Source organism: Elephas maximus, chromosome 7 (genome assembly GCF_024166365.1).
Source record: "Elephas maximus indicus isolate mEleMax1 chromosome 7, mEleMax1 primary haplotype, whole genome shotgun sequence".
NCBI lineage: Eukaryota > Metazoa > Chordata > Mammalia > Proboscidea > Elephantidae > Elephas > Elephas maximus.
The window spans coordinates 26,521,037-26,545,114 of NC_064825.1; the positions used below are offsets into that span (position 1 = coordinate 26,521,037).

Below are 24,078 nucleotides of genomic sequence, written 5' to 3' on the forward strand. Positions count from 1 at the left end.
CTACCTGGCAAACCAACTGGAAGAGACCTATATTCGTGCCCATTCCAAAGAAAGGTGATCCAACAGGATGCAGAAACTACTGAACAATATCATTAATATCACATGCAAGTAGAGTTTTGCTGCAGATAATCCAAAAGTGGTTGCAGCAGTACATTGACAGGGAACTGCCAGAAATTCAAGCTGGGTTCAGAAGAGGATGTGGAACGAGGGATATCATCGCTGATGTCAGATGGATCCTGACTGAAAGCAGAGAATACCACGAAGATGTTTTCCTGTGTTTTATTGACTATGCAAAGACATTTGACTGTGTAGATTGTAATAAATTATGGATAACATCGCAAAGAATGGGAATTCCAGAATATTTAATTGTGCTCATGAAAAACTTGTACGTACACCAAGAGGCAGTCGTTCAAATACAACAGGGGAATACTGCATGGCTTACAGTCAGGAAAGGTGAGCATCAGGATTGTGTCCTTTCACAATACTTATTCAGTCTTTATGCTGAGCGAATAATTCAGGAAGCTGGATTATATGAGGAAGAATGGAGTATCAGAATTGGAGGAAAACTCATTAACAACCTGCAATATGCAAATGACACAGCCTTGCTTGCTGAAAGTGAAAAGGACTTGAAGCACTTCCTGATGAAGCTCAAAAACAGCCTTCAGTACGGATTGCACCTCAGCGTAAAACAAAAATCCTCACACCTGGACCAATAAGCAACATAATGATAGCTGGAGAAAAGACTGAAGTTGTCAAGGATTTCGTTTTACTTGGCTGCACGATCAGCGCCTATGAAGCAGCAGTCCAGAAATCAAATGACATATTGCATCGGACAAATCTACTGCAAAAGACCTCTTTAAAGTGTTAAAAATGCAAAGGTGTCACTTTAAGGACTAAGGTGCGCCTGACCCAAGCCGTGGTGTTTTCAGTCACCTCATATGCATGTGAAGGCTGGACAGTGAATAAGGAAGACTGAAGAAGAATTGATGCATTTGAACTAAGGTGTTGGCGAAGAATACTGAATATACCATGGACTGCCAGAAGAACGAACAAATCCGTCTTGGACGAAGTACAGCCAGAATGCTCCGTAGAAGCAAGGATGGCAAGACTTCGTCTTATGTGCTTTGGGCATGTTTTCAGGAGAGACCAGTGCCTGGAGAAGGGCGACATGCTTGGTACAGTAGAGGGTCAGCGAAAAAGAGGAAGACCCTCATGGAGATGGATTGACACAGTGGCTCCAACAGTGGGCCCAAACACAGGAACGATTGTGAAGGTGACGCGTGACCGGGCAGTGTTTTGTTCTGTTGTACGTTGACTGGCTGTGAGTTGGAACTGACCCGATGGCACCTAACAACAACAACAATAGGCAGTTTAGCATTACCAGATTTTCATCTGAATGACTAGTTGAATGATTTTTAGGGTGCTGCTTTACCTCCTAATCTGTACTGTCTTGTAATCCCTCTCAGGCTATGAGTAGGGCCAGAGCCCACAGATCTCAGCTAGAGGACACTGCTTCTGCTGTCAGTGCTGATGACCTCATGAGTGTGGATTTGGCCGAAGAGATGGCTGATGATTCTGATGATAGCAACTCAGCAGCAGCCAACAGAGGGAGAGGCCGGGGAAGAGGTCGAAGAGGAGGAAGAGGGCAGAATTCCGCCTCAAGGGGAGAGCCTCAGAGAGGAAGAGGTTAGCAATGAATGTAACGTTGTGCATGTATTCAGACTTTGCCTACCTGTTGTCAGAATTGAACTATGGGTTTTAATTTCTAAAATAAAATCTTTTAAAAGTTTATTTTTATAGTACATAAAGTCAGTCTTTAATAGTTTTGACAGATACCTTTTACTAAACTTATGAATGGCAACACGCACATAGGATTTTTATTACGGTTGTTGTAGTTAATTGCCGTTGAGTCGATTCCAACTCATGGCGACCCCTAGTGTGCCGAGTAGAACTCCATAGGATTTTCAAGCAGATCACCAGACCTTACTTCCAAGGCGCCTCTGGGTGGGTTCTAACCTCCAACCTTTCAGTTCATAGTCCAGCATTTAACTGCTTGTGCCACCCAGGGTTTAACAAATATTTTTTAAAGAACTTCACTGTGTTTCTGACACAGTGCCTTTTGGTACATTTAACGTCATATTTACTTTCACATGTCCAAAGTAGTAGTAAGGCCAATATGAGCTGTTAGGGAAAAGGCCTAACTAATGGCCACTGGCAGCAGGAAGAAAATCTCAGATCATAAAAATGGTTATTTTTGTTACTGTCATAAGTACAAGTGCCCACATGCTTAAAAGTGGTCCTGGTAAAATGTCTTTGAAAAGGAAAGCTTACCTCAAACAATTTGATTTCTAAAACTAGTCATTAGGATTAATTTCCATTAATGTATTTAATGAGACACTTCTTGTCACTGAGTAGTCCAAATAATAGAATCTAGTCATTTCTTAATGTATTATGCAAATCCATTCCTAGGAGTATTTTAAGACCATTTTTAATAAATATTTAACCATAGGCATTATAAGCTGGTAAAATGGATAGTGGTTTAGTTAAAAATCTCTAGGGAGAGAAATCCTAATCTTCCAGAGATAGTTATCCTTACATTTACAAACTTTTTTCCTTAGATTTTAATTGGAATAAATTGAAACAAATGTGGCCTAAGAATTTGCTCTGAAAATTCATTGGTTCAGACTCTAGATGTTTTTTCTTATATGTATCTTTGGCTTTTTACAACTAAACTGTGTTTTGATACAACTATTTAAACTTCATTTTAGTATTGTTTTTAATTAAAAAAATAAAATCCTTATCTCTTGATGGGATCATATATTGATTGTGCTCATTATTCTAACATTAGGCACTGGTATGGCGACAGCTTCTCGAAGCAGAAGCTCCAAGCCCACTACGTCAGCATCATCTAGAAATATGTCCATTTTAGATGGTAAGTACAGGCTGCTGGTGATTATCCAGCAGTTATTGGTAATTTTCCAAACCAGGAAGACCTAGGAAATCCCCATTAGCAAACTCATCGGTTGTGCTGCCATCATTGTGGAATTGAAAGGGCTATTAGGATCGCAGGAGAATTTATCTTTAAAGCCTTTGGCATTCATCAAAGCTGTTGAAGAGGGTGAGGCATAAAAATTATTTTTATAATACCTTTAGACAAATTTGATTGTTATTTCCCTTTTATAAATGGATCAGTAAGTTATAGAAAAGTGGGGCAGTTGGTCAGTTTACCAACAGTGATCAAGAAATAAAGAGATGGAACTGCCTTTTAAGGTATTGTTTATTTTCTTTCTCCATGTTGCTTTCCTCTACAATTAGTACAGAGAACTCATGTGGACTGTATTAAATTAAGAGGTATGTGACTTTAGCAGGAACCCAAGTAAAAAAGACTTGGGCCAGTAAGGTAAGAGAGCAACGTAGCTGTTCAAAACTAATGATGCCTTAAGCTGTTTTAATAGAAATAGTGAGTCTCTACCACAAAGTTGTTCTCCACCTCTGCTGAATTAGATCTGTCATGCCCAGAACGCTGTGTTCATCTCTGGAACTATATTTTAAGAAGGATACCAACTGTACATCACCATTCAGATTAGAAACAATATAATATACAAAATGGTTAAAGGGATTTGGGATATCTAACGTGGGAAAGATTCAGGTCATTCTATAGTTTAAGTTCTATAGCTTGAAAGATGGTCTAGCCTTGATTTATATAAAGGCAGTGGTTTTCAATCTATTTGGGGTCATAGACTCTCTTAGTGAATCTGAGGAAAGCTATGTCTCTTGTCCCCAAGTATATGCAATTTGGACTCAATTTCAAGGCATTTAGGAACCACTGTGAAGCCTATGCATGGGCTCCAGATTGAAAACTCTTGACCCGATAAGGATCAATGGGAAAAGCTAGAACAATGCTAATTTAAGTTTATTATCTGATAAAATGGACCTTGAAGACTTGAGAACAACTTTGCCTACGTCCTCATTTTACACATGAGGAAACTGATCTAAGCAACTTGCCCAAGGTTAATGATACCACTAATAGTACTAATAATAGCTCATATTTATGCAACAGTTACTGTGTGCCTCTTAACAACTCTTTGAGGTAGGTACTATTATTGGCCTTGTTTTATAGAGAAGGAAACTGAGTCTTTGAGAAGCTAGGTAAGTTACCCAAGGTTCCACAGCTAGTAATAGAGCTTGGATTAGTTCCACATTCTCTGGACTCCAGAACCAGTAGTTAACCACTACACTGGTTCTCAGAGCAAGAACAATTCGAAGCCTAGCTACTGGATCTCAGTAGAGGGCCTTTGGATTGTACAGAATAAACTTTCTAATTAATATAAAGATAGAATAAGCTGTCCCAGGAGGAAGCGAGTTGACACTCTATCATGGGGAGTTTCAACATTTATTGGATGACAACTTACATTGGAGAAGGGATTCAAACATCAGATAGATTAAATGACTCCTTAAGGTACCTTCTTACCAGAGTTTCTGTAGCTATGTTTCTACTCAAAGATTATTCAGTACTTGAGGAGAGCCAACTGAGATCCTGATCTTTTGGCTTCGGAAACATACTGCCTTTGTTGACATTTGGGAGATGGCATCCAGAAAGATGGTGTTCTCGTCTTGGCAGGTCTAAGGTAAAACCAAAGAAGAAAGAAAAGAAGAGAGAGAGAGGAGAAAAAAAGAGAAAGGGAGGGAGGAGGGAAGGAAGGGCACAGCATGGTGTTTTGTAAAGAATCCAAGCTGATAAGTGTTAAAGTTGAGGCGAAATGTCACCACGTCTGCAACTTACTTTTAATTTGTTCAGAAAAAAAGGATATTTAAAGAGAAAGAAAGCAAATGTGGCAAGTTGTTAACAATTGCTGGATTTAGATAAAGGGCGTTTGAACATTAATTGTGCCATTCTTTAAACTTTTCTAAAGGCTTGAAATTTTTTAAAATAACAGTTTGAGTGGTGAGGGAAGCCAACAGATGATATGTCTATGCAAAGTTCGTTTACCTCTACTCTCCTTAACTCCTGGGGTCTCAGCTTACGGTAGGGAGAAAATGCATTAGGTTCCTGCCCTAGGGAGGCCCTGGACGATGGTTGCTGTCTCCTTCGTCCTGTCAAAACTGGTCTTAAAACATCTTCCAGATTGACAAATGTTCTCTGATTAAAGGACTCCACTTGCCTAAATTTTAACTTTCCTTCAGTTTTGGCCTGCTGATTGCTTACTGTGTTATCAGCTCTTCAGTGCTCTTAAGAATTTATTTTACTTTTTTTAATGTTTGATGTAGCAGTTTGGTTGTTTTTAGCAGAAGTATGTATCTGAATAACCCAGCCTGTGATAAACAGAACAGAGGTTTAATCCTTAATCTCTTTATTTAAAACTCACGTGTGGCTGTCTCCTTTATATCTAGGACTCTATGTCCCATAAGGGTTTTTACGAGCATTTTTTTACTTTCTAACCACTACGCCAATGAAATTATCAAAGAAATTTCTTAATGACTACTGCTTTGTTACCCACTGATAATGTGAAATAAAGGTATTATTTGTGTAGAGAGGCAAGAGGTCAGTTATGGTGCATTAAAAACTTCACAAGTTGGCATGACTGATCATTTTCCTAAGTAATAATATTATTCATCTGTGAAAGGAGGCTTCATAAGTTAACCAACTCAGAAGAAAGGCTTGTTGATCTGCTTTCAAAAAAGCAGCCATTGACTTCACTAAAGAAGACCAGGTAGCTAACAGATACATGAGGAAATGCTCATGATCATTAGCCATTAACCCATTGCCGTCGAGTCGATACCGACTCTTAGCAACCCTGTAGGACAGAGAACTGCACCATAGAGTTTCAAAGGAGTGCCTGGTGGATTTGAACTGCCGATCTTTTGGTTAGCAAGCGTAGGACTTAACTACTACACCACCAGGCCATTAGAGAAACAAAAATCAAAACTACAATGAGATTCCATCTCACTCCAACAAAGCTGGCCTTAACGCAAAAAACACAAAATAATAAATGTTGGAGAGGTTGAGGAGAGACTGGAACACTTACACACTGCTGGCACAACCACTTTGAAAATCGATTTGGCGCTTCCTTAAAAAGCTAGAAAGAGAACTACCATGCGATCCAGCAATCCCACTCCTTGCAATATAGCCAAGAGAAATAAGAGCCTTTACATGAACAGATATATGCACAGCCATGTTCATTGCAGCACTATTTACAGTAGCAAAAAGGTGGAAGCAACCAAGGTGCCCATAGGCTGATGAATGGATAAATTATGGTATATTCACACAGTGGAATACTCTGCATCAGTAAAGAACAATGATGAACCTGTGAAACATTTCATAACATGGAGGAATCTGGAAGGCATTATGCTGAGTGAAATTAGTCAGTTGCAAAAGGACAAATATTGTATGAGACTACTGTTATAAGAACTCGAAAAATAGTTTAAACAGAGAAGAAAATATTCTTTGATGGTTACGAGAGAGGGGAGGGAGGGAGAGGGGTATTCACTAATCAGATAGTAGACAAGAAATATTTTAGGTGAAGGGAAAGACAACACACAACACAGGAGAGGTCAGCACAACTGGATTAAACCAGAAGCAAAGAAGTTTCCTGAATAAACCAAATGCTTTGAAGGCCAGTATAGCAAGGGCGGACGTTTGGGAACCCTGGTTTCAGGGGACATCTAGGACATCTTAATAAAATCTATTAAGAAAACATTCTTCATCCCACTCTGGAGAGTGGCATCTGGGGTCTTAAATGCTAGCAAGTGGCCATCTAAGATGCATCAATTGGTCTCAACCCACCTGGATCAAAAGAGAATGGAGAACACCAAAGACACAAGGTAAATACGAGCCCAAGAGACAGAAAGGGCCACATAAATCAGAGACTCCATCAGCCCGAGACCAGAAGAACTAGATGGTGCCCGGCTACAACCAGTGACTGCCATGACAGAGAATCCCTGATGAGCAGGAGAGCAGTGGGATGCAGACCTCAAATTCTCATAAAAAGACCGGACTTAATGGTCTGACTGAGACTAGAAGGACCCTGAAGGTCATGGTCCCCAGATCTTCTGTTAGTCCAAGACTGGAACCATTCCCAAAGCCAACTCTTCAGACAGGGATTGGATTGGACTATAAGATAGAAAATGATACTGGGGAAGGGTGAGTTTCTTGACTCAGATAGACACATGAGACTATGTGGGCAGCTCCTGCCTGGAGGGGAGATGAGAAGGCAGAGGGGGACAGAAGCTGGCTGAATGGACATGGGAATACAGGGTAGAGAGAAGGAGTGCGCTGTCTCATTAGGGGGAGAGCAACTAGGAGTATATAGCAAGGTGTATACAAATTTTTGTATGACAGACTGACTTGTAAACTTAAAGCACAGTAAAAAGAAAAAGCATCCATTGAAAATCCTATGGACCACAGTTCTACTATGACACACAGGGGTTCCCCATGAGTTGGAATTGACTCAACGGCAACTGGGGGGAAAAAAAAGTGAACCAAATCAATATGAAACTTAAGATTTCCTGAGTGACATTTCAGGCCCAAATGTGACTGTGATGCCTTTTGCAGCCTAGAATCGTGTTTAAGTACGGGACATCTGGGGTCAGACCTGGTTCAGCAGGCCAGCTCTTCACCCTGCAGCTCAGTGCTGTTGCGCTGTGTGCGCTGGGAGAACAGGATCGGCACCATTCTTGTTCATCGTTGTGTGACAGGGGCTGCCACAGAGTAGATGCTTGGGAATGACTGAGTAACAGTTACTTACAGACTGTACAGCGTGAAAGTAGAGAGCTTGGTTCTGAAGTCAGAAAGACCTTGGTTTGCATTCTGACACCTCAGTTTGTTAGCTGTGTGCCCTGCGGCAGTTTACTTAAACTTTCTAAGCCTCAGTGTCCAGATCTGTAAGGTGGGGTAATGATTGTATCTACCTCGTTGGGTTATTTTGAGGATTAATGAGAAATTGCATGTGAAGTTCCTGACACAGTGTCTCTGCATGGTAAACCCTCAGCAAGTGTAAACTTGTTATTTTATAAGCCTCATCTATAAAATCGGTGATATAAAGTAGTTATATAAATATTAAATGAGCTTATGTATATACAGTACTGAGCATAGCACCTAATAAGAACTCACAGATGATTGCTGCTATTTGTGTTAGTGACAGCGTTGCAGTGTTTTCAATAAATTTGTGAATATAGATATTTCATAAATTATTGACCTAAGTTTCTTTTTTTAAAAAATTGATTTTATTTATTGGCTTTGTTAATACATCTGATGGATATTGAACTCCTTTTTGATAAATGAAACTGATTTTTTAATATGAATGTATAAAACATTCCTTATCAGGTTAGAATTAAGTGTTTTTTAAGTCTGACAAAATAACGATGGGGTCCTAACTATACTTGCCATAACTCTGGGACAAAAGCAACTTTAAAACTATAACATCTACAAAATAATTCTATTATGAAAACATTCTGCATCCCACTTTGAAATGTGGCGTCTGGGGTCTTAAATGCTAACAAGCTGCCATCTAAGATGCATCAATTGGTCTCAACCCACCTGGAGCAAAGGAGAATGAAGAACACCAAGGTCACACGACAACTAAGAGCCCAAGAGACAGAAGGGGCCACATGAACCAGAGACCTACATCATCCTGAGACCAGAAGAACTAGTTGGTGCCTGACCACAACCGATGACTGCCCTGACAGGGAGCGCAACAGAGAACCCCTGAGGGAGCAGGAGATCAGTGGGATGCAGACCCCAAATTCACATAAAAAGACCATACTTAATGGTCTGACTGAGACTAGAGGAATCCCGGCGGTCATGGTCCCCAAACCTTCTGTTGGCACAGGAGAGGAACCGTCCCCGAAGACAACTCATCAGACATGAAAGGGACTGGACAGTGGGTAGGTGAGAGATGCTGATGAAGAGTGAGCTAATTATATCAAGTGGTCACTTGAGACTGTGTTGGCATCTCCTGTCTGGAGGGGGAATGGGAGGATAGAGAGAGTTGGAAGCTGGCAAAATTGTCACGAAAGGAGAGACTGGAAGGGCTGACTCATTAGGGGGAGAGCAAGTGGGAGTATGGAGTAAGGTGTATATAAACTTGTATGTGACAGTCTGACTTGATTTGTAAACATTCACTTGAAGCTCAATAAAAGTTAATAAAAAAAAAAAACTATAACATCTAGATTCATATTACAAATGAAGAATGAAAAGGTAAAGATTAAATCCTCTTATACAAGCTTCATGGAGTATGAAGATTATTGTACTGGAATTTTATTGGGAAACATAGAAATTATGCTTTTAGCCCACAGCAGTTGTAAATAAAAAAGTTGACAACTCAGAGTTTTCCATTGAAGTTAGTCTGAAAAACACTATGACCAAGCAAGTAAAAGTTACCTCTTAAGTCACTGCTTTTACATTGCATTTGCCACCATGGCTACCATCTACTGAATCTACTGCAACTTCTAATAGCTACATTTGTTGGAAGGCTTACTCTCTCCTAGGCACTTGTGAATGCAATTTACATGAACACCTGTTTTTATCCTTTGAACAGCTTTCGGCATGAAGTATTAACATTATTTTGCAGGTGAGGAAATTGAGGCTTCAAGAATCCAGGGAGCTTAACCAATAGTCACCCAGCTATTAAGTCAATGAGTTTCACTCCAAAACCAGAGCTCCTCACCCCCATGTTATATTGCCTTCCTCATAAAATTCAGTGCTTATTTTTCTGATGAACTTAATTTATGTCACAAACATTTATTCATATTTTGCTACAAGAAAGGAGTGTTCCTATTTTCATGCATCTCAGAGTTTGAAGAGTCATTTAGTGAATAATTATTGAGCAGAAATAGTCCTTGGAAGCATCACAGGTCACTGGCTTTTTTATTCAGTTGCCCGTCTAGCCTTTTGAGTAGAGTAGGATATCAGGACAATAATTGCTCCTGCCTTTCCTTTCCCTTTTCAGGTAGACATCACATGAGCAGGGATAGAACCTGGACTAGGAAGAATGAGTTAATCATAAAAGGTGGTCTAGCTAGAAATATTCCTGAGGTTTCCTGACTAGAAGAATTTTTGACTTTGCACAATATTTTGAGTGTTTTGGGTTGTTCAAGTCTCTGTCTTTTCGTCCTTGCCCTGCTTGATTTGGGGGTTGTCTTAGGGGAGACACTTTTATATACAGTAAAATCTGGGAGAACTAGAATTTGATGGGACTACCTTGTTTTTCTGGGCCTTACAAGTTTTCCACCTTTGACAAGGTGCAGTCTCACCACTTTTCCATTGCTCGTTTTAGTGGGAAGTATTTGTGTTTTCCTACTGTGACAGGTTTCTGTCTTACACAGGTTCCAGTTTTTGCAGATTTTACTTTTTTAGCAAACTGGTAATGCTTAGGCAAAAATAAACCTGTAATTGACTATTCAAGGTTTATTCTAGGCTGTGGTCTCAAGGGGAAAGATAAAGAGCTAAGCTTCAAGTTTCTGGCCAAGTTTATAAAGCTAAAAAAGTTAAGGATTCCAAGGAAAGGTTTCTAATGGAATAAAAGGTATGCTGTTTTCTGGAATTCCCCTTCTGGTGTATCCCGCTTCTGGTATTGAATATGGCTAACAGTGTGGAGGAGATAAGGAAGTTCCTATGGAACCACACGGCTCCTAACACAGCCACAGGGAAAGGATTCACAGACTACAAAGCAGGAAGAAGTTAGGGCTGTTTCTTTCTTGATGGGTTTCATGAATGAAGCCCATTTGAGGCTTACCGTCAGTATATTTGGAATTCAGTCAGATGATCAGATTTTATCCTTTGGGTATTTTTCTGCAAAATATTTTTTAGCGTGAGTGTATTTATGAACACTGCTTGTTACTGTGGAAACTCTGGTGGTGCAGTGATTAAGTGCTGTGGCTGCAAACCAAAGGATCAGCAGTTCAAATCCACCAAGCGCTCCTTGGAAACTCTATGGGGCAGTTCTACCCTGTTCTATAGGGTTGCTATGAGTCGGACTCGACGGCAACGGGTTATGGGCTCGTTACTATATTCAGATAAGCTGGGAAATCATATGAGACTGTCAGCTAGGCATTGCGTCATTTGAACAAATAATTCCATCTGCCTCCACGTGTCTATCAGTTTGTCATACTGTGGGGGCTTGCATGTTGCTTGAAGCTATGCCACCAGTATTCAGATACCAGCAGGGTCACCCATGGTGGACAGGTTTCAGCTGAGGTTCCAGAATAAGACAGACTAGGAAGAAGGACTCGGTAGTCTATTTCTGAAAAGAATTAGTCAATGAAAACCTTATAAATAGCAGCGGAACATTGTCTGATACAGTGCTGGAAGATGAGCCCCCAGGTTGGAAGGTACTCAAAAAATGACTGGGGAAGAGCTGCCTCCTCAAAGTAGAGTCGACCTTGATGATGTGGGTGGAGTAAAGCTTCTGGGACCTTCATTTACTGATGTGGCCCAACTCAATATGAGAAGAAACAGCTGCAAACATCCATTAATAATCGGAACCTGGAATGTACAAAGTATGAATCTGGGAAAATTGTAAATCGTCAAAAATGAAATGGAATGCATAAACATCATTAAATTGACTGGTACTGACCATATTCAATCAGATAGTCATATGGTCTACAATGCAGGGAATGACAGCTTGCAGAGGAATGGCGTTGCATTCATCATCAAAAAAAAAAAAAAAAAACATTTCCAGATCTCTCCTGAACTACAGTTCTGTCAGTGATAGGATAGTATACATACAGCTACAAGGAAGACCAGTTAATACGACTATTATTCAAATTTACACACCAGCCACTAAGGCCAAAGATGAAGAAATTGAAGATTTTTACCAGCTTCTGCAGTCTGAAATTGACTGAATGTGCAATTGGGATGCATTGATAATTACTGGTGATTGAAATGCGAAAGTCGGAAACAAAGAAGGATCTATAGTTGGAAAATACGGCCTTGGTGATAGAAACAATGCCAGAGTATTGCATGATAGAATTTTGCAAGACCGACGACTTCTTCATTGCAAATACCTTTTTTCGACAACATAAACGGTGACTGTACGCATAGACTTTGCCAGACGAAATACACAGGGATCAAATCGATTACATTTGTGGAAAGACTCGATGGAAAAGCTCAACATCATTAGTCAGAACAAGGCTCAAGACTGACTGTGGAACAGACCATCAATTGCACATATGCAAGTTAAAGCTGAAACTGAAGAAAATTAGAACAAGTCAAGGAGAGCCAAAGTATGACCTTGAGTAGATCCCACCTGAATTTAGAGACCATCTCAAGAATAGATTTTACACATTGAACAGTAATGACCGAGATCAGAGAGTTGTGGAATGACATCAAGTACATTGTACATGAAGAAAGCAAGAGGTCATTAAAAAGACAGGAAAGAAAGAGAAGACCAAAATGGATGTCAGAAGAGACTCAAACTTTCTCTTGAAAGTCGAGCAGCTAAAGCAAACGGAAGAAATGATGAAAAAAAGAACTGAAGATTTCAAAGGGCGTCTCAAGAAGACAAAGTAAGGTATTATAATGACATGGGCAAAGAGCTGGAGATAGAAAACCAAAAGGGAAGAGCCCACTCGGCATTTCTCAAGCTGAAAGAACCGAAGAAAAAATTCAAGCCCAAGTTGCAGTAGTGAAAGATTCTATGGGGATAATATTAAACGACACAGCAAGCATCAAAAGAAGATGGAAGGAATACAGAGTCATTATATCAAAAAGAATTGGTTGACGTTTAACCGTTTCAAGGGATAGCATATGATCAGGAACCAATGGTACTGAAGGAAGAAGTCCAAGCTGCATTGAAGGCATTGCCAAAAAACAAGGCTCCAAGAATTGAGGGAGTATCAATTGAGATGTTTCAACAAATGGATGCAGCACTGGAAGTGCTTACTCATCTATGCCAAGAAATTTGGAAGACAGCTACCTGGCTGACTGACTGGAAGAGATCCATATTTATGCCTGTTTCTGAGAAAGGTGATCCAAGTGAATGTGGAAATTATCGAACAATATCATTAACATCACATGCAAGCAAAATTTTGCTGAAGATCATTCAAAAGTGGTTGCAGCAGTATATTGACAGAGAACTACCAGAGATTCTGGCCAGATTCAGAAGAGAATGTGGAACCAGGGATATGGTTGCTAATGTCAGATAGATCTTGGCTGAAAGCAGAGAATACCAGACGGATGTTTACCTGTGTTTTATTGACTACTCAAAGGCATTCAACTGTGTGAATCATAACAAAGTATGGATAACATTGAGAAGAATAGGAATTCCAGAACCTGTACATAGATCAAGAGGCAGTTATTTGGGCAGAACAAGGGGATACTGCACGGTTTAGTCAGGAAAGGTGTGCATCAGAGTTGTATCCTTTCACCGTACCTGTTCAGTCTGTATGCTGAGCAAATAATGCGAGAAGCTGGACTATATGAAGATGAACAGAACATCAGGATTGGAGGAAGACTTATTAACCACCTGCATTATGCAGATAACACAACCTTGCTTGCGGAAAGTGAAGAGGACTTGAAGTACTTACTGATGAAGATCAAATACCACAGTCTTCATATGGATTACACCTCAACATAAAGAAAACAAAAATCCTCACAGCTGGATCATTGAGTAATATCACGATAAACAGAGAAAAGATTGAAGTTATCAAGAATTTCATTTTTTTTTTATTATTAACTTTTATTGAGCTTCAAGTGAACGTTTACAAATCAAGTCAGTCTGTCACATATAAGTTAATATACATCTTACTCCTTACTCCCACTTGCTCTCCCTAATGAGTCAGCCCTTCCAGGTCTCTCCTTTCGTGAGAACTTTGCCAGCCTCCAACTCTCTCTATCCTCCCATCCCCCCCTCCAGCCAGGAGATGCCAACACACTCTCAAGTGTCCACCTGATATAATTAGCTTACTCTTCATCCGCATCTCTCTCCCACCCACTGTCCAGTCCCTTTCATGTCTGATGAATTGTCTTCGGGGATGGTCCCCGTCCTGTGCCAACAGAAGGTTTGGGGACCATGACCGCCGGGATTCCTCTAGTCTCAGTCAGACAATTAAGTATGGTTTTTTATGAGAATTTGGGGTCTGCATCTCACTGATCTCCTGCTCCCTCAGGGGTTCTCTATTGTGCTCCCTGTCAGGGCAGTCATCGATGGTGGCCGGGCACCAACTAGTTCTTCTGGTCTCAGGATAATGTAGGTCTCTGGTTCATGTGGCCCTTTCTGTCTCTTGGGCTCTTAGTTGTCGTGTGACCTTGGTGTTCTTCATTCTCCTTTGCTCCAGGTGGGTTGAGACCAATTGATGCATCTTAGATGGCAGCTTGTTAGCATTTAAGACCCCAGATGCCACCTTTCAAAGTGGGATGCAGAATGTTTTCATAATAGAATTATTTTGCCAATTGACTTAGAAGTCTCCTTAAACCATGGTTCCCAAACCCCCGCCCTTGCTCCGCTGACCTTTGAAGTATTCAGTTTATCCCGGAAACTTCTTTGCTTTTGGTCCAGTCCAGTCCAATTGAGCTGACCTTCCATGTATTGAGTGTTGTCCTTCCCTTCACCTAAAGCAGTTCTTATCTGCTAATTAATCAGTAAAAAACCCTCTCCCTCCCTCCCTCCCTCCCTCCCCCGCCTCGTAACCACAAAAGTATGTGTTCTTCTCAGTTTATACTATTTCTCAAGATCTTATAATAGTGGTCTTATACAATATTTGTCCTTTTGCCTCTGACTGATTTCGCTCAGCATAATGCCTTCCAGGTTCCTCCATGTTATGAAATGTCTCACAGATTCGTCACTGTTCTTTATCGATGCGTAGTATTCCATTGTGTGAATATACCACAATTTATTTATTTTTTTTTGTTATGGGTCTATTTAGTTGTTCGACTTCTGAATGTGTTAGTTTAGGTAGATAGTGTTTTTCCAGGAATTCATCCATTTCTTGTAGGTTTGCAAATTTTTTAGAGTACAATTTTTCATAATAATCTGAAATGATTCTTTTAATTTCAGTTGGGTCTGTTGTGATGTGGCCCTTCTCGTTTCTTATTCGGGTTATTTGTTTCCTTTCCTGTGTTTCTTTAGTCAGTCTAGCCAATGGTTTATCAATTTTGTTAATTTTTTCAAAGAACCAGCTTTTGGCTTTGTTAATTCTTTCAATTGTTTTTCTGTTCTCTAATTTATTTAGTTCAGCCCTAATATTTATTATTTGTTTTCTTCTGGTGCCTGATGGATTCTTTTGTTGCCCACTTTGTATTTGTTCAAGTTGTAGGGACAGTTTTCTGATTTTGGCTCTTTCTTCTTTTTGTATGTGTGCATTTACCGATACAAATTGACCTCTGAGCACTGCTTTTGCTGTGTCCCAGAGGTTTTGATAGGAAGTATTTTCATTCTCGTTGCATTCTATGAATTTCCTTATTCCCTCCTTGATGTCTTCTATAACCCAGTCTTTTTTCAGGAGGGTGTTGTTCAGTTTCCAAGTATTTGATTTCTTTTCCCTAGTTTTTCTGTTATTGATTTCTAGTTTTATTGCCTTGTGGTCTGAGAAGATGCTTTGTAATATTTCGATGTTTTAGATTCTGCAAAGGTTTGTTTTATGACCTAGTATGTCTTCTATTCTAGAGAATGTTCCATGTGCGCTAGAAAAAAAAGTATACTTTGCAGCAGTTGGGTGGAGAGTTCTGTATAAGTCAATGAGGTCAAGTTGGTTGATTGTTGTAATTAGGTCTTCCATGTCTCTATTGAGCTTCTTACTGGATGTCCTGTCCTTCTCCGAAAGTGGTGTGTTGAAGTCTCCTACTATAATTGTGGAGGTGTTTATCTCACTTTTCAGTTCTGTTAAAATTTGATTTATGTATCTTGCAGCCCTGTGATTGGGTGCATAAATATTTAATATGGTTGTGTCTTCCTGATCAATTGTCCCTTTTATCATTATGTAGTGTCCTTCTTTATCCTTTGTGGTGGATTTAAGTTTAAAGTCTATTTTGTCAGAAATTAATATTGCTACTCCTCTTCTTTTTTGCTTATTGTTTGCTTGATATATTTTTTTCCATCCTTTGAGCTTTAGTTTGTTTGTGTCTCTAAGTCTAAGGTGTGTCTCTTGTAGGCAGCATATAGACGGATCATGTTTCTTTATCCAGTCCGAGACTCTCTGTCTCTTTATTGGTGCATTTAGTCCATTTACATTCAGCGTCATTATAGATAAATAAGTGTTTAGTGTTGTCATTTTGATACCTTTTTATGTGTGTTGTTGACAATTTCATTTTTCCACATACTTTTTTGTGCTGAGACTTTTTCTTAGTAAATTGTGAGATCCTCATTTTCGTAGTGTTTGCCTTTATGTTTGTTGAGTCGTTACGTTTTTCTTGGCTGTTATCTTGAGTTATGGAGTTGTTATACCTCTTTGTGGTTACCTTATTATTTACCCCTATTTTTCTAAGTAAAAACCTAACTTGTATTGTTCTATATCGCCTTGTATGACTCTCCATATGGCAGCTCTGTGCCACCTGTATTTAGTCCCTCTTTTTGATTATTGTGATCTTTTACATATTGACTTCAGTGATTCCCTGTTATGAGCTTTTTTTTTTTTTTTAATTAATCTTAATTTGTTTTTGTGATTTCCCTATTTGAGTTGATATCAGGATGTTCTGTTTTGTGACCTTGTGTTGTGCTGGTATCTGATATTACTGGTTTTCTGACCAAACAATATCCTTTAGTATTTCTTGTAGCTTTAGTTTGGTTTTTGTAAATTCTCTAAACTTGTGTTTATCTGTAAATATCTTAATTTCGCCTTCATATTTCAGAGAGAGTTTTGCTGGATATATGATCCTTGGCTGGCAGTTTTTCTCCTTCAGTGTTCTGTATATGTCGTCCCATTCCCTTCTTGCCTGCATGGTTTCTGCTGAGTAGTCTGAACTTATTCTTATTGATTCTCCCTTGAAGGAAACCTTTCTTTTCTCCCTGGCTGCTTTTAAAATTTTCTCTTTATCTTTGGTTTTGGCAAGTTTGATGATAATATGTCTTGGTGTTTTTCTTTTTGGATCAATCTTAAATGGGGTTCGATGAGCATCTTGGATAGATATCCTTTCGTCTTTCATGATGTCAGGGAAGTTTTCTGTCAGGAGATCTTCAACTATTTTCTGTGTGTTTTCTCTTATCCCTCCCTGTTCTGGGACTCCAATCACACACAACTTATCCTCCTTGATAGAGTCCCACATGATTCTTAGGGTTTCTTCATTTTTTTTAATTCTTTTATCTGATTTTTTTTCAACTATGTTGGTGTCAATTCCCTGGTCCTCCAGATGTCCCAGTCTGCATTCTAATTGCTCGAGTCTGCTCCTCTGACTTCCTATTGCGTTGTCTAATTCTGTTATTTTATTGTTAATGTTTTGGATTTCTACATGCTGTCTCTCTATGGATTCTTGCAACTTATTAATTTTTCCACTATGTTCTTGAATAATCTTTTTGAGTTCTTCAACTGTTTTATCAGTGTGTTCCTTGGCTTTTTCTGCAGTTTGCCTTATTTCGTTTCTGATGTCTTGAAGCATTCTGTAAATTAGTTTTTTATATTCTGTATCTGGTAATTCCAGGATTGTATCTTCATTTGGGAAAGATTTTGATTCTTTTGTTTGGGGGGTTGTAGAAGCTGTCATGGTCTGCTTCTTTATGTGGTTTGATATGGACTGCTGTCTCCGAGCCATCACTGGGAAACTAGTTTTTCCAGAAAATCCGCTGACTGGGACACTGGCTCCAGTCTCCGAAAACAGTCACTGCTTCCCCGTATTTGTTCGTTTTCCATCTCGAAATGTGTGTTTGTTGTTCAGGGTTCGTAGATTGTTATGTATGTGATCGATTCACTTTTTTTTTCGAGTCTTTGTTGCAAGAGGGATCTGAGGTAGCGTCCACCTAGTCCGCCATCTTGGCCCCGCCTCTCAAGAATTTCATTTTACTTAGATCCGCAATCGACACCTGTGGAAGCAGCAGTCAGGAAATCAAAAGACACGTTGCATTGTGCAAATCTGCTGCAAAAGACCTCTTTGAAGTGTTGAAAAGCAAAGATGTCACCTTGAAGACTAAGGTGCGGCTGACCCAAGCCATGGTATTTTCAGTCGCATCATATGCATGCAAAAGCTGGACAATGAATAATGAAGACCGAAGAAGCATTGATGCCTTTGAATTGTGGTGTTGGAGAAGAATATTGAATATACCATGGACTGCCAAAAAAGTGAACAGATGCATCTTGGAAGAAGTACAATCAGAATGCTCCTTAGAAGCAAGGATGGCAAGACTGTGTGTTACATAATTTGGACATTTCAGGAGGGATCAGTCCCTGGAGAGGGACATAATGCTTGGTAAAGTAAAGGGTCAGCAGAAAAGAGGAAGGCCATCAACGAGGTGAATTGAAACAGTGGCTGTAGCAGTGGGCTCAAACGTAACAATGATTGTTGAGCGTGGTGCAGGACGGGGCAGTATTTTGTACTCTGGTACATAGGGTCGCTATGAGTTGGAAGTAACAACAACAGTTAACAAAAATCTCCAGAATAAAAAAAAAATTAAGATGGTTTTATAATTAATCATCATGGCTGATTGCAGAGAGGACTGAAAAATGTTTAGCTAAAGAAACGTGCAGATTTTTAAGTTATTTTAAGAATAACCTAGTGAGTGTTTCATTTTTTTTATCCTAGTCTTTAAACCTGCAAGACAACAGCCCTCCGGTAATGCTGCTACTAAGAATTATTCAGAGGTAAGGAAAAAAAAAAAAAAAAGCTTTTGTGTTTAAAATCCTTCATTATCAATTGTTAATTCTTGGATCTACCAAAAAAAAAAAGAAAAGAAAAAGGGTAGAATATTAAAGCTGGAGAGAAGCTTGTTCATCATTTAGACCTGAGAGCTTCTAGAATTTGTGCTTTTATTTTTGTTTTATTTTAAATAATGGGTCTTATGATTGGAAATCCATAAATATATGTGTATTTTTATGGATAACAGTGTTGAACCAAGAGGACCCATGCATGGCATGCTAATATTGAAGGTGAGCTCAGTGCATATAGAGGTTTTACTTATATCTGAGTTCCTTTCGCCACTTACGCTCTCGTAATACTCTGGCTTGTGTCCAAATAGCTGATAATTGAGACGCATTTAAGAGTAAGAATCTAAGGACCTCTGTGTTCTTCACTATAGATTTATGCTAGAGCCTTCATTTAAGAGCCTTTTGCTCTACTTTTGAATTCCAAGAAGAGTCCAGTGTGGGCTTGTCTCTCCTATTACCTCCCTCTCAAAAGCCACGTATTTTAACTCCCGAGCCAATACTCTTCCATCTTGATCAGAGTTTCTCAACAGCAGCTCTATTGACATTTTGGATCGGACAGTTCTTTGTTGTGGGGCCAGTCCTATGCGTTGTAGGATGTTAAGCAGCATCCTTGGCCTCTGCCCACTGGATGCCAATAGCAACCCTTCCCCTAGTCATGACAATCAAAAAAGTCTCTAGATCTTGCCAAATGCCCCCAGAGTAGAGGGGGATATAAAATGGCTCCCAGTTGGGAACCACTGCTCTGTATTATACTCCCCCAGTAGCCTTTTCTCGTATTTCATTGCTTCTAGATCTCTTAAGCTTTTGGCACAACTGACTGCTGGTGATCAACAGATACGTTGAAATCTTCCCTGTCCTGATTCTAGTCTTGCTCTTTTATCTCTCTTAACATCATCTTTTTCCTGCTTTTTTAAAAATCTGGCTGTTATCTGCTTATATTGAGTATACCAGTGGTAACTTTTACCCTTTTTTATAAGAAAATAATACTTTTATCCTTAGCTCCATTTAATTATTTGCAATTAACTATTGCCTAGCTATTGCTTCAAGATGAACATATCTGAAAATAAATTTATTATCATGTGTGCATTTTTCTATCATAAGGCAAGAATATGAGTTCGAAAAGAGCCAAGCCATGCCAAACCGACTTTTTCTTTACATTTTTTGATTGAGATTGCGCAGTGGTAAATCAGGAGGATGTTGAATGCATTTGATTCCTTCAAGGCACACAAGACAATCTCCTTATAATTTATGCACAAGATACAGAAGTATTGTCTGGATTCATAGCTGCTTGAACAATTGCACTTAATGACTTGCTTAATCTTTCAGCCTGGAGGGGAGTCCTTGGGTGTTCTTTCCCAGTATTCTCTCCTTGAATTCATCCTTATCTGCGCTTTTTCTCCATAGATGAAGACATAGCTGATATGTTTAGCAAACATCAGGATAACAAAAATGTAGAGGAATAGCTAGGATTTGGATGATAGAATCAAATATCTTCATTTGGACTTAAAACTAAAAAATGGCATTTAACAGGGACAGATGTAACAGAAATACAAATATACAGCACTTCCAACGTGGTCTTTACCTCATTTAAAATTGGACGCTGAACGTTGATGGTCTAGCTTCACATGAGGATCCAAGAAGAAAAGCAGCGGGCACTGTCAGCACATGAGCTTAGGGAGCCGTTTACTGATCTAGCTGGATGTCGCTTTAGACACCTGGGCTGCTGTGATGGCCAGGAGGGAAGCACGCCCAGAGCTATAGATCAGAAGACCCGTTGTGAATGAAGACGGCATTGGAGGAGGGCGGGGCTGGGCTTTGGTTCTGGAGGTTGCTGCTTACATGGCTTCTGCCTCCTTATGGCCTTTTTGTATATTTTTTTAAAAAACACCTTAAGATCCATTTTTACTGAGATGGTTCCATTCCCGCAAAAACTCCTGTTTTGTCTTTTCCCTCAGGTGATTGAAGTGGAGCAGTCAGATGAGGAAGACGACATTTTTCCCACCTCGTCAAAAACAGATCAAAGGTAGGACAGTGTTTTACTGCAAAAAGAAACATCTGAGAACTTGAAAAATGATCCAGAATTCTACACCTATACATTTTTCTATGCCATAGAAATTTAACAGATTTCTTTTCAACTAATAAAGTATGTGGAGAGATATACAAAAAAAAAAAAAAAGACCAAGAACTATTCTGTAGAGTCGATACAGCATTATTATAAGTGTTTTTATTGAAAATTTAAGTAACCTATAGTTTGTTTCCTTTTGTCTTTATTACCCAGTGATTTTCTTGATAGAGAACTGATGATCCTAGCTGAGAGCAATGACATGAGCAAGAGTTTTAGAAATACGGGGGAGTTTGAAGAAAAAATTTTATGTTGATATTTCTCAAACTTTTTTTTTTTTTTAATTGTGCTTTAAGTGAAAGCTTACAAATCAAGTCAGTGTCTCATACAAAACTTATATACATCTTGCTATGAGACAGCACACTTCTCTCCCCCCTGTATTCCCTGTGTCCATTCAGCCAGCTTCTGTCCCCGTCTGCCTTCTCATCTTGACTCCAGACAGGAGCTGCCCACATAGTTTCATGTGTCTACTTGAGCCAAGAAGCTCACTCCTCACCAGTATCATTTTCTGTCTGATAGTCCACTCCAATACCTGTCTGAAGAGTTGGCTTCGAGAATGGTCCCAGTTTTGAGCTAACAAAGGGCCTGGCGACCATGACCTCCCGGATCCCGCTAGTCCCAGTCAGACCATTATCTCAAACATTTGTTTATGAGCTCAATCTTTCTTCAATATGTAAGGAGAAAAGTAAAATTTGATTAAATTAATTAAAATAAGATAAATTTAATTTCTCCCTTATGAAAGACATTATATACTAAATAATGAGATTTTTATCAAGTAGAGATGCACTTGGGAATCCAAAAACCATTTTGATATCTAAGATTTTCCACCTCTCCCAGGAACCAATTTTCATTCCTGGGGTGATATTGACCCCATCAAGAATATACTTTTTATGTGAACTAAGAGTCTGTGTTTGAAAAATTGGTAAATGTAGTTCCACATCCACATACTTACTCAGTTTAATATTATGCTAGGTGCTTTTTTTTTTTTTTTAGGTGCTAGGGATATAGAAAGATGAAAGAAATGTCCCTCCCTTCAAGGAATTTACACTTTACTGGTATGCTAATTACAGGGCACTATATTCTACCAAGATAAATGCTTTATTCAAGTACAATAAAACCTTTGTAGTCCTGGGGTGGTACAAATAATTGAAGTTCAGATATACTCAGAGGCACCTCAGAGGAAAGGCCTGGCAATCTGCTTCTGAAAATCAGCCATTAAAAATCCTGTGGAGCTCAGTGCTACTCTGACACACGTGGAGTTGCCATAGGTCAGAATCAGACCGTCTCGACAGCAGCTGATTCAGTGAAGTCTAACAAGTGCCAATGCCTTTCTGGGAAAGGTCATCGCAGATTTCACAAAGAAGCTGACATTTGAGCTGATGATCAACAGATGTGTAAGAATGCTTTGATGGAAATGAACAAGGTGCAATAAAAAAGAGTAATGTCAGCAGGAGTAGGTATGTACTTGATCAGGGAAAGCCTGTGAGGAGGTTACACTTAAGCTGAAAGTTTCAGAATAAGGGAGATTTGGCCTTGCAAAAAGCAGAGGGAAAAGCATATGAAAAGACTCCTGGGCAAGAAGCAAGCTCAGTGTGATCGAGGAGCTAACTAATATGGCTAAAGCGTGGTGGAAAGAGAGGTGGTATGAGATGAAGTTGGAGAGGAGAGTCGGGGGTAAATCATAAGCAGGAACAAGTGAGCATGGTAAGGGTTTTGGACTTTATTATAAATGCAGTGGGAAGTCACTGAAGGATTTCAAGAGAGGAGTACATGATCTGATTCACATTTATAAAGGATCCTTATGGATGTGGGAGGACAAGAGTTGAAACAGGCTGATCAGAAAGGAGATTATTGTAGATAGTCCAGGTAAGAGAAATGATGGAGGCTTGCACCAGGGTGGGATGGCGGAAACGGAGAGAATAGATGGTTTCAGGAAGTACATTTTTGGAAGTAGTCATGGCAGAACTTGGGGTAGATGGAATGTTTGGAGTGAGGGAGAGTGAGGAACCATGATTAATTTCCAGGTTACCTGCTTGAGCAGTTAGGTAGTGCTCAAGGGCAAAAAAAAGAAGAAGAAAGAAGCAGATTTTTGAAGGGGACAAAGGGAATCAAAGCTCAGACTTTAAACATGTAAAGTTTGAGATGCCTATGAAATTTTCAGGAGGAGATATTTCCATAATGGGCAGTTGGATACATGATTCCAGAACTCAGGTGAGAGGTTTGGACTAGTACCTAAATTACTTATCAACAGTGTATAGATGGTATTTAAAGCCATTGAAATGGGTGGGATCACCTTGGAAGAGAAAAATTGAAAGCGATGAGGGCGGATGTTCTAATCCTGGGATTTCAGCTTTTAGTGCTTAGGTAAAGCAGAAGAGAAGCAACAAGAGAGACATGAGGAAAATTCAGATGTGTATAGAGTTGAAGAAATCAGTTCTGGCCTTTGTAGAAGGAATAAAAAATACCAGATTGGCATAGTTCAGGTTGGTTCATGTATTTGTGGTGTAGGCAGTTAAGGGAGTTCTTTTAGCTCCTACAAAGGTTTACTTGAATTCCTTAAGCTGAGTTATGTGTATTAAACGGGACTCCTTTGGTTCCAGTTGATGGAAACCCACCTGAAATTCACTTTGGGAAAAGATTTCCTAGAAGAATATTGGGATATCTCAGGCATTGAAGGAGGAATCTCTTTGAGAATACTTGTTTGGTTGTTCCTGCCTTTGTAAATTAAAACACACACATATGATCAGGCCCAGCTTTCTGTTTTTTTGTTAGTTTGTTTTTTTTCAGTAGTGGACCAGTAGTTGAGCAGAATGGGGAAGTTTCGCTAATATGGGGGCCTTATTTTTTTACTGGTTGTTCAGTGGCAGAATTCTCACCTTCCGTGCTGGAAACCCTGGTGGCATAGTGGTTAAGCACTACAGCTCCTGACCGAAAGCTCGGCAGTTCCAGTCCACCAAGTGCTCCTTGGCAACTGGCAGAGCAGTTCTGCTCTGTCCTATCGGGTCGTTAGGAGTGGGAATCCACTCACCGTCAACAGTATGCAGAATATCATGGGCAGGCATTGCTCACCTGTCAGTGAAGACTTGCTTATTGCAATCATGCCGAACAGGGTTCAGTGGAGCTTCCAGACTGAGGTGAACTAGGAAGAAAGGCTTGGTGATGTACTGTAG

At 39.6% G+C, this 24,078-nt stretch overlaps 1 protein-coding gene across 4 annotated transcripts in view; it reads left to right on the top strand.

Moving 5' to 3' along the window:
• MRE11 (MRE11 homolog, double strand break repair nuclease) overlaps positions 1-24,078 on the top strand; it is a 78,920-nt gene that overhangs the window by 47,471 nt on the left and 7,371 nt on the right. For all 4 annotated transcript variants that reach the window (XM_049889511.1, XM_049889510.1, XM_049889509.1 and 1 more), the window contains 4 exons: positions 1,467-1,686; positions 2,849-2,932; positions 18,665-18,723; positions 20,742-20,809. In XM_049889511.1, the coding sequence (XP_049745468.1) occupies positions 1,467-1,686; positions 2,849-2,932; positions 18,665-18,723; positions 20,742-20,809 (431 nt within the window). The remainder of the gene's footprint in view (positions 1-1,466; positions 1,687-2,848; positions 2,933-18,664; positions 18,724-20,741; positions 20,810-24,078) is intronic.